The 11,673-nt window shown below is 34.2% G+C and overlaps 1 protein-coding gene across 2 annotated transcripts in view; it reads left to right on the forward strand.

Annotated features, from left to right (window-relative positions):
* The first annotated feature begins 281 nt into the window (after positions 1–281).
* The window catches only part of LOC125878209 (6,7-dimethyl-8-ribityllumazine synthase, chloroplastic-like), a 12,601-nt gene continuing 1,209 nt past the window's right edge, over positions 282–11,673 (forward strand). The window contains exons 1-8 of one of the 2 annotated variants that reach the window (XM_049559409.1): positions 282–600; positions 685–800; positions 2,379–2,474; positions 3,128–3,223; positions 4,078–4,156; positions 5,373–5,419; positions 6,684–6,743; positions 10,143–10,373. In XM_049559409.1, coding sequence (XP_049415366.1) covers positions 444–600; positions 685–800; positions 2,379–2,474; positions 3,128–3,223; positions 4,078–4,156; positions 5,373–5,419; positions 6,684–6,743; positions 10,143–10,190 — 699 coding nt within the window. In that variant the 5' untranslated portion in view covers positions 282–443 and the 3' untranslated portion in view covers positions 10,191–10,373. Of the gene's footprint in view, positions 601–684; positions 801–2,378; positions 2,475–3,127; positions 3,224–4,077; positions 4,157–5,372; positions 5,420–6,683; positions 6,744–10,142; positions 10,374–11,673 lie in introns of those variants that run through there. The other variant, XM_049559410.1, reaches the window with a different exon arrangement.

Genomic DNA, 11,673 nt, shown 5'->3' on the forward strand with positions numbered 1-11,673 from the left:
ATTAAGCTTTTTTTTTTCTTTTTTCACGCACTTTCAGGAGAGTGCACTCACTCTTTCTGCCACATCATCCCTTAGGGGGTGTTTTAATCACTTAAAATATATTAAGGGATATATAAAGATTCGTGTAGTTTAAGTACTAAAGTAAGTTTTCGTGCCAAGTTCAGAAGAATTTTATGTCTTTTCCCTTTTTCTTATTACCAAACACACCCATTTTTCTTATTACCAAACACACCCATAGGGTTGGCTGCAATCTCATCTACTCCTTCTTGTCATCAAATCACCATTAATATCTCTTCCCTACATTTTTTCCCCCTCTATTTAAACTTTTCAATTCCTTTCCTTTTTCTTCCTTTTCATGGTATATATATCCAATCCAAGCAATTTGGTGAAAGCAATAAAATTCTCTACTTTGTAAACATCACAGTTCCAAAGAGTGAGGAGAAATGGCAACTACGGCATTTGTAGAATTCAGTGTTGTTGTTCGTCCTCAATCAAATTTCGTAAATACTCCATACTTGCAACAGCTTCATAGTCATCGTCCCTTCTTATCCCTAAGCATTCCCAAATCAACTGCTGCTCTCTCATTCACTCAATCTCAAGGTTAGTACCATTTTATTTTTTTTAACTTAATTCCATTTTTTGGGGTTGTTTCAAATTTGTGAATTTGTTTGCTCAATTGATTAGATTTTGGATGTTCAATTGAGAGACAACAATGTGACCGTGGGGATTTTGTTCAAACATCAGCTGTTCGGGAGTTGGCTGGTTCTCTTATTTCTGCTCAGGGACATCGGTTTGCTATTGTGAGTGTGTTTCTCTTTTTACCCTTTATTTGTTCTCCATTACTGTCCTGCGTTTCAATTTGTTTATCTGGTTTTGAGTTGTACGGAATTTAAGAAAGTAAAAAAAAAAGATTTTTGAATCTTGTGTTTTTAAGTATGTTACTCTCTCCGTCCACTATTAATTGTCATGTTGCATTTTTTGAAAGTCAATTTGACTAATTTTCAAAGTTAAATTAGATTACATTAATTTGATATTTTAAATAAAAAATTTAGATATTCAAAAACTATACGAAAAGTACTATAAATTGCAATTTTTTACATATCAATACGATGAAAAGTGGACCGAAGGAGTATGTGAAAAGTTGAAATTAAACTGTTGCCAAAAAGAAAGGAAAGTAACATTCTTTTTTACATGGAAAAGAAAAAGAAGTAGGAATGGAGGAGGATTACCTATTGGTAAGGCTGCTTACAGTAGCAACTAGGGATCAATAAGAGAAAGATGAAGTAAAATCATGCTATTGGAGATGATATGTCGAGAAGGCCCTTATTCGTACCTTGCACATAGCTTGAGCTTAGTGAACCTGATTGATCTTTTTATTACATATCTGATTTTCTTTGGTTACTCTCTCAATAGTTGCTTGCTTATTGTTACATGTTAGTAATCTCTTCGTATCTTTTTACCCTTCTATTTCTTCTTTGACGGTCTGAAAAAGATTGATGCTTTCTTGGATTTGGAAACTATTTAATTTTTCCATTCTTATTCTACCTTCATCGTGACTCACAATGCAAACATAAATTCAGCCTTTTTGAGAAAAAAAAATATCCTCTTTCGAAAGGATGTTGTGGTGATTGAAAAATGGATGGCAAATGAAATTGTTAGAATACAAAAGAAAGGATTACAAAATAAAGAAAGATGAACAATGAGTTGGATGTAAAATAAATCCTCCATCTGTTCCATTTTACATGACGCTCTTTCCTTTTCCGTATGTTTAAAAGATGACCTATTCAATTTCTAACTTTCCAGTTTTTATCCTTGATATCCTGCTTTTATTGCCACAAAAATTTCAGGGATTATTTTAAGACCTCTAAACGTTTTCTTTTTTTTTCTTTAACTCCATGACCAGTAAAACAGTTTACATAAAATGAAACAGAGGAAGTACTTTGTTAGTAAGGATATTTTGGCATTTTTATGTTTTTTTAGCTTATGTGTGAAAGGTCTTCCTTTTCTTCCCTTAAACTCCGTGTCCCATCAACACTGCCAGACAAATTGGGTCTCAGGGGGTATTTTATTAATGTAAGGATCTTTAACAGCGAGAATAGATTATATCATAGGTAAAGGTATAGTCAATATAGCTATAAATAGCCATCCATTTGTTCTCTAGAAGGATTTCAAGATGTTGGCCATTTTGTCTCAAACATTTGGAATTTTATCTCTCTGCATGATTATAACAAGTTAATAAACTTATTCTGTTGCTCTTTGGTGTGTTTGGTTTGACTTAAAGTCATATTGCTGTTGACTTTGTTATAGCTTCAATTTTTCAACTTCTGTTGGTTCTTTTCTGTATTATTGAAAATCGATTGTCCTTTGTGGTTCTAAAGGTGGTAGCACGTTTTAATGATCTGATCACAAAGAAACTTTTGGAGGGAGCTTTGAACACATTCAAGAGTTACTCAGTTAGAGAAGAAGACATTGATGTATGTGGTCGGCAGTTATCTCCGTCTTTTTTTCTTGCTACTGTTTCAAAATTATATGATTAATTGATTATAACATGTGGACCGAGGCACTGTTAGATAATAATTTCTTCATGAATTATATATCTATGTATTTTGGTCTTTCTTCTCTGTTATTTCTGGTCCATCACTCTTTTTAAAACCTTCTGATTATCTTTTCCTTCAATTTAAATATGTTGGGAGTGAGGATGAAAGGAAGAAAGTCACTGGTTGAGCTCACATTGAAGATTAATACCTTAGATCAACAATTAAAGCTACACCAAATCCAAAGTGAAGGGGAAAGAAAAACAATGATCACTTGAATAGGCCATTAACATTGGTGCATTTGAACATACACCCCCTCAGAAAAAGAAAGTTAATTTGTGTGGTTCCATGAACTTTTTGTGGTAAATACTTCTTAAGATCCAATCTTCATCATGTAAAACTTTTCCATGATGTGCCATGTTAGAGCATGAATACCAAATATTACTCATTTATAAAGAAAAAAACACGTCATAATGGTATTTTTGTTTTAGAATATGTTGTATCATAGATTTGAGGGAGAGTTTAGGCATGATCAGTAGTGTCTTCCATTTCAAGGCATCATTTGTCTTTTCCTCATAATGTGTTGTGCGCAGGTTGTGTGGGTTCCTGGTAGTTTTGAAATAGGTGTTGCCGCGCAGCAACTTGGCAAGTCAAGAAAGTATCAATCAATATTGTGTATCGGTGCTGTGGTGAGCTTCCTTCAAATCTTGACGTTGTGTTGTATACCTTCTTGTTCTGTTCTTGCTTCCTTCAACTGTTTCTTTTGATGGTCCTTTTGGTTATACGACTATGAAAATATGAGTGTTGCGGATAGTTTTCTTTTGGTTTTTCAGCTCTAGCTTATGTCTTACAGGGCTATCAATTTTCATATTGAGCTTGATTCAAATGAATTACAGAGGTAAACTACCTTAGGATTGATGATGACAGTAATGAATGTGTCCTTTCCTCCTGATGAGAAGATCACACTTTGTTACAACCCTTACTCCATCAATGAAAAAAATAATGGAAAATGTAACAGAACTCTATCAAGGATGATAGATTATAGAACTACTTTTGATACAACAACAACTACGACGCCTCAGTCCCAAAAAAGTTAGAAATACTTCTGACAGATGAGAAAATAATATATGTAAGATAAGTGTTGGGATTGAATTCCTTATTGAAGTTTATGTTGGAAGGGAAAAATCTATCAGAATCTGCTTTATGTGAATGTTATGATGTGTCTTGGTCAGTGTTTTCTGATTTATCTTTTTTTAGGATGTATTATCTTTCTATTCAAAAGGATTAGGCGTTCTAATTGAAATAGATGGCGATATAAAGCTAAGATTAGAATATCAGAGCTAAGACCAACAGAGAAATAACTGCTATGTCAGTAGTTATTCCTATAACTTAAATGATCCATCTTTCTGATTTCTGTCTCTTATCTAAATCCTGACATGACTAATATTTTCCACAGGTTTTTGGAAGTTAATTTTGTTGCTTCTTGTTTTGTGTGGATTGTTATCTTTTAATTCTCTTTTTCTGTGTGTTTTGTGGCCAGTAGATTAGAGGTGATACCTCCCATTATGATGCCGTGGTCAATGCTGCCACGTCTGGAGTACTTTCAGCAGGTTTAAATTCAGGTAAGTGACCTATTTTTTGCATTGTCAGTTTTGCAGTATTTTCTAATTATATTTTTAAAATTTTGAGCATAATTTTCTGAAAGGTACAATTCTTGAGAATTATTAGTGCTTCCCGTGGTATGTTAATCGTCATGAGATATGGAAATGGCATATCCTAGATTTCATGTCCCCCCACAGCTGGTCCCTACCCTTATTATTCGTAGTTCCTTCACTCCTAGGTGATTCGCTCTCTGTTACTCGGAGCATAATTTGAGTTTCTTATCCTTTTCTTTTAAGAGGGTTAACAGACTCCTTTGCATTTCCAATGTAATGTCTTTGGGTGTCCGAGTAAGAGTTGGTAAGTCCATGGGTATTTATTCTAATGCCATGTGTGTCAAACAATGAGTTGCAGATTATTTTTCTTTCTCTGGTTTTAAAAATTGGGTCTATGAATGAGTACCATTTTTTCTTCTTTTTATGTATTGCTTAGTTTTAGTATGAAAAAAGGAGTTGAGTATTTCATGAATAGTGGTAAGAGAAAAGTATGTCGTTAACTATTGGAGTGTGTGACCTGTTAAAAATCTAGGAATTTATGTATGACTGTACTTGTCAAGCGAAAAACTACATTGGTTAATTTACTTATTCAGAATGGAGAACCACATGATTCTTGGAAGTTTTGAATGCTGTATTATTAAAGGCGTCAAACAATTTTACATTACAAAATGGTTAGTGTTTCATGGTGTGAGATGTAATGTTTAAGTAATTGTATAACAATAGGGAGTTCCTGAAAACTTTCAACTTGACCTCTAATACAGTGTATCTATTTTGAGTTACTGTGCTAGCAAGTTCTCACGTGTCAAAAGCACAGGGATCTCACTTTACGCATGAAAATTAAAGACAAGAAGGTAAATGGTTGAGTTATCTTAGAGTATTACCATTTTCCAATTGGTTCTCTCCTGTCACACTTAAATGTTTTTCCTTCTTCTCTAATCCACTGCAGTACAAGAAGAAAAGATACATCTGTACTTTTGTCACTCTTTGTTAATTATAAGAAGATTGGTCTTTTGTTAAGGACTAGAGTGCAATAGCCAATTCTACATCTTTATCAAATCCTCTAATAATTACAGCTACTTTAAATTTATAAGCTATTCTATAGTCATTATTAGCTGCTGCCTTTTCAGTTTATTTTTGCATTAGCTGATGAAAATTAAAATCTTCGTAATTTAATGAGTTGCAGGTACTCCTTGCATATTTGGTGTCCTGACATGTGATACCTTGGAACAGGTAATTTTGCTAAGCTATCAGTTCCTTTTTTTCACAAGTATATTAGTAGGATTATACTTTTTTTTTTTTTGATAACCGAGATATCCGTCTATGACCCGTCCTTTTGGACCAATCACAGCCTTCTAAACTCGGTGGATAATGGGCCCGCCCCTCTACCCTTCTCCACTTAAATACCGGGCTTCGCTTTGCATGGTGTGGGGCTTGAACCTGCGACCTAAGCCACAAATCCTCCACCTTTTGCCACTTGAGCTAGGCCTTGGGGGCTAGTAGGATTATACTTATAGTTGCCGCTAATTGTTATAGTGATTTTGCAGTAACCTATCATACCTTTTATCTTTATTTCAAACTTCAATCAGACAAGTTAAATCCTGGACATAATTACAAGAGATATGACCTTTTACTAATGTTTCCCAACAGACATTTATAGCTTTAACTTTATCAACAGAAAAATAGCTTTAAATTAAAATACCAAACCTTGGAGCTTCACCTTTAATCATTTTATTGTCACACCTATCTACTGTCTGCTTGTCCTTCTATACTAGTAGTCATAGTATTTCTCATGTAGTTTCTTGTCCTTAAATTCTTGTTACTGTCTATTGTCTCTTGTACTTCAATTATTGCATAACTTTGTTGTAGTTACTGTTCCTTTTTTTCAAAATGCTTTGTCATGATTTCTTCACTTCTATTTCTTTTTTTGGTATGCTTTGATATGTTATTCCTTTAGCGGAGGGTCTATCAGAAACAACCTCTCTACCTCCCAAGGTGGGAGGAGTAAGGTCCGCACTTGTGGGATTACACTGCATATGTCATTGTTGTTGTTGATTGTCACACCTATGGACCAATTGATCTAGAAGACTACGTGAGACATGACTTAACCATGTTTGGCAACCATCTTTCATTTTACCCTCTATATATGGAACTTTTACGGTTTTATGATCGGTAGGATATCATATTTCCAACTTTATCTAATATGCACCTTGTTTATCCAAGTAGCCTAAATGTTTTGGGAGAAAAAGAAGTTGAACAAACCTAAGTTCTGCTGCTATTAACTGTTAATTTCTGTGGATCACTATAATAATTTACCGCCTCTTTTATCTATACATATCTCTACACATTCTTCTTGGCTTGTTGGACTGCTGATCATAACCCATCTACGTCTCCCTTCTCTGTATTATTCTCTCTATCTGCTTCTTATGCTGTCAACGGCAGCGTCGTTATGGTTTGTGGTAGTATATCATATGATAGAAATCCTATAATGTTGCAGGCTTTCGACCGTGTTGGTGGGAAGGCTGGGAATAAAGGTGCTGAAGCAGCATTGACAGCCGTAAGTTGTCTGTAACTGTGTGGCATTTGATCATATTGTCATTAACTAGTTGTCAATCTTGTCTATTTTTTGCTGAAATTGCCTGCCTTGTTATATGGTGCTTTCAAATACAAACCCAATGCCAGTTTAACAGGAAACTAGCATGGAAAAAAGTGAAATATCTAGTTTACAATTCTTTTAATATCTTCTGTTCCATGCAAAACTTCAACTTTTAGGTCAGACAGATTTTCAAATTGATTTAGTTTGTGATGGTATTAACTTAATATAATTGTTTGGTAAATGTAGTTTGAAATTTCCCAAGTTCAAATAAGAACTCACGATGTGTCCTAGTCATCAATGATGTGGGGTAAAAACCACAAAAGATTTAACCCACAAATCCTAGGGTTCAAATACTAGCAGAGAAACCAATAAGTCTTGCATAAGTAATGTCACGCCCCGAGCCTACACTCTGGATGTGGCCGGCACTCGAGAACCATTGCTGGCCCCAAGCGAACCTTTGGCCTGGCTTACTTACTCAGCGGAAGACTTAGACATAAGAAAGAGAATCCAAATACAAGATAACTCAACATGTCTCAAACTGAACTCATAATGTTTTAAAAATAAACATTTCACTTAGCCAAAATGGCAACTCAAATCTGAACATAGGCCAATAACAAAATGATGACGAATGAACTAACATCTGACTGACTATCTATGAAGCCTCTAAAACAACTGAGATGGATGTCGGGACAGGCCCACGACATCCTAATGAGCTAAAATGATAAAGTAATGAAAAAAGGGTGATCCTCCTTAATGCAAGGAGGCTCACCAACAACTCTGAAGCTCAACTGGATCAACTATGCACTGGATGCTGATCCTGGTTATCTGGGTCTGGATCATAATAAGATGCAGGCTAACTGGCATCAGTGCATTGAATGTACGAGTATGCGAGTTGGAATGCTAAACATAACTTAAGCTTGAAAAGGATCTGAAAGAAACACTTACCTTGGCTTTATTCAACTCCTGAATAACTTAACTCAACTTACTGAACTCATTTCAATATAAAACAGTTTTAAAACAAGTGCAACATAAAGAAAAGTTGTTTAAAACATGATGTAAACTCTGTGTATTTAGAAATACAATAATAACTCTGTATGTATGCAAAGATACAATATGAACTCTGTTTGTATATGAAAATAATGTATATAAAAATATAAAATACTGTTGTGGGAGTTTCTCTAACCGACAACCATCACATAAGAGCTATAGTGATAATATAGCGTTTCTTGGCCTCACGCTGCCAAGGCCATCCTATACCTTGTCGGGGGTATAGAACCTGAACTACTAAGTGGATCCACTAGTTTATGCTAAAAAGCACTAAGGGTTCATCTAAAAAGTATGATCTTTTTCTACCCATGATGGCTACATGGTTTATGGGGGTTGTGGGTTCTCTGAACGTTCCCCCATATCGGTGTTCAATACTACTCCCAAAATATGATACTAGCTCTTTATGTTTAAAAACATACTTCTTCTGTGATTTGAGATTAGTGCTCAAAAACTTAGCTCAAAGACTATCTTGGAAATCAAAGTTTCCCCTCTTGCTTCATTTAGAAAGCGATTACTCTTTTCTGAAAACTAGCCCGAAGGCCCTTTGGAAATTGAGGTTTCCTTGTTTAAATGTGAAAACATTTTCAACCCTTTGGGAATACATAGTCCCTATATACTTTTGAAGAAATGGACTTCAAACTTTACTCTTTACTCTTTACTCAACTTGAAGTTTAAGTCTTAAAACAAAGTTAAAACATTTGGAAAAGACTTTTGGAAAACTCTAAGAACTTCTCTTGACTTGACTCTTAACTGGTCCTTGAATTGAATTATGGATTCAAGGATTTTAATTTGTGATAGGAAGGATCACATGATGATTAGGAATGATCTTAAATAGCTAAACATGAGAAAAGTCACGAAATCACCCATCTTGGAACAAGTCCGCGACGCGGAGATGTTTCTAAATGAATACTCGCGAAATTAAATTTTGAGACAGAGGAGTCCGCATCTTAGCCGCGACGCGGAGAAACTTTTTGGTTACTGGGGGAGCAAGTCCGCGACGCGGACTTGCGTGCCAGATCACGCTCGACTTTTTCCTTCTCCGCTTTACAGCCCCAATTTGCCTAAACTCGAGTATTGATCTCAAATTCATTTTAGATTCCGATACCCAACATATGTACTCAAGAACCTAACTCAAAACCACTCTAAAACTCAACGTAAAGATCTCTGAAACTCCTCAATTCATCCTAATTCAAGAACAACAATCAAATTCAAGAATACATGTCAAGAACATCCACTTTCAAACTCTTTTTATGACGAATTTAACTGAACTAAACATGTTTGGCGCGTGGGTGAATGAACCCAATGCTATGAGAGACTCACATACCTTGTAGGGATAACCCCCGACGAAATCCACAAGTTAAACTCGACGAACTTGACGATTTCCTTGCTTCTCCTTCTCTTTTCTCCTTTTCTTTCCTCTTCTCTAAAACCCTAACTCTTTTCCAAAAGCGTAAAACTTACCAAGTTCAATTTAGATCCTTAATTAATTAACTAAAACGAATTTAATTAATTGGATAAGGAAAGGACTGAAATACCCTTCAAAAATCCGGATTGGATATTTCCTTATTTGAACAGCCCAACTTCCAAAGGGCATAACTCACTCATACGAACTCGGAATCGCGCAAACTCAGCGACGTTGGAAAGATTATTCCAAGGGCTTTCCAACCATATCTGGAAGTACACCTAACTAATTCTGATCTAGGAGTTATGTCCGTTTGAAGTTGACCAAAAACTCACTTTTCCTAACTTAAACAAATTTCTAGATTTTTCATTATTTCCAAAAATGACTATTTCCAGTTCTTAGCTTCTTCTTATCTATTTCAAATTTCGAGATGTTACAAGTAATGTCGTGTTTGGTAGCTGGAGGTAAGTTATTCATGTATAATAGTAATTCGTGTTTGGTTTGCAATTTAGAAACCCACATAACTAATACATATATAAGTTATGAGTGAGTCTATTGATTATTTTATGCAGGATAGAAGGTAGAATAGCTCAACCCTGCATAAAATAATACATATATTCCTTCATAACTTATCCATCTATTACTAATATCTGCATAACTCTAACCAGCTACCAAACGACCCCTAAGTGATTTCTTCCGATCTACCTAAATCTTTTGTGGGACATAATTACCTAGTGTTGGTGGGAGGTAGAAGGTACAAGGTGGGTAATTGAGGTGCTCTCAAGTTGGTCCGGACACCACCGTATGTCCAAAAAAATAATGTTCAAAGTTCAGATAGCTTTGGTTTTCTTAGAATTGTAGTTCATTGAGCTTGAAATTTAAACTTATATTGTTTGTGCTAATGTTTTCAGATTGAGATGGCATCTTTGTTTGAGCACCATCTGAAACCATTACAGTAGGGAAAATACCTTTTTTCTTTTTTTTGCTGCAGCTTTATTGTTGGAAGAAGGTTGTGTAGTAATTTGGCAATTGTGTTTTTTGAGGAACCAGAATTGTCAAAATTGCTCTAAATTGTTTGCAGGGATAACATTTGTGAACCAAACTGCAGTTGTTCCAATGTTGTATTTTCAAATAATAATAATAATAATAATACATCTATTTCTCCGAAATATTAGGAGTTCGGGGAAGGAGAATAAGAGTTAGGACAACTGTTTCAATGGCCAACTTGACCATCACATCCACTCATAGAATTGGGGAGGTGGCACAATTTGGCCCGTAAATATTATGACACATTTGCCACAAGTGAGGTCCCTACGAAATATATAAGGATCACCAATATATGAATAACTAATTTTCGACCAATCAATATTAATTTTTTTTTAGAATTAGTTGTGAACTTTGTGGCTAATCCATCGTTATTTCACTTGTATCTAATAAAAGTTCATCGCTAATTCATCACTAAATAGGATTAGCGGCATATTTTATTGTTTAACTATAAAATTTATTATCAATTAATTCATTTTTCATTCAAACGATTTTTTAATCAAACTAGTATTAAATATTTATTCATACAATTTTTCAAAGAGTGATTTTTATTAGTAATTGAAAAGACTAAGAAACTATAAAATAAGCAAGAAACTTAGAAACTAAATTCAACAAGAGAATGTTTTGTTTAGTTATCCACTTGAATTAACTAATTTGATTTATTGACTGACATAGATATTATTCATAAGAATCTTGCGAGTTCTTACTCACCTATTCGAGTTAACCTATTACCTATATATCTATGGAATTAGAATTAACAAGAACCCATTAATAATTCATCTATTATAACCATTCAAGACAATTAGGTTTCCAATCTCAAAAATCATTTCATATATCTATGTAAGGGTTAATACTACGGTTTTTATATGTATTTTTTTCTATTACTACTTATAAAGTTTTAATTACAAGTATTAACAAATCATTTTAATTNAAACTAAGTTTATAAATTACATACATAACAAAATATTTAATTTTTGTATTTAATTGAATTTTGTTTTAATCGATTTTTCTCTCTCATACTATTAGGGCTCGTTTGGTGTGAGGTATAATAACAAATAGTCCCGGGATTAAATTATAGTACCGCTTATTTTGTTGTTTGGTTGGCAAGTTCGGGATAACTTATCCCGGGATTAATAATTAGTACCGGGATAAGTTATCCCTCTCCTTGGGTGGTATAGTAATCCCGGGATAACTTATCCCGGGATAAAATAGGTAAATGACAAAAATGTCTCTTTCAACCCTTTTGTTATATCACTTTTTACATTAATGAAGGGCATTTTTGTAAACAAATAAATTGTTCTTAAAATTTATTATTTTGAATACAACAAAACCAAACACTCAATAAAAAATAATCCCAACACAACTTATCCCATCATAACTAATCCCAACATAACTTAT

This window comes from Solanum stenotomum, chromosome 10 (assembly GCF_019186545.1).
Source record: "Solanum stenotomum isolate F172 chromosome 10, ASM1918654v1, whole genome shotgun sequence".
Lineage (NCBI taxonomy): Eukaryota > Viridiplantae > Streptophyta > Magnoliopsida > Solanales > Solanaceae > Solanum > Solanum stenotomum.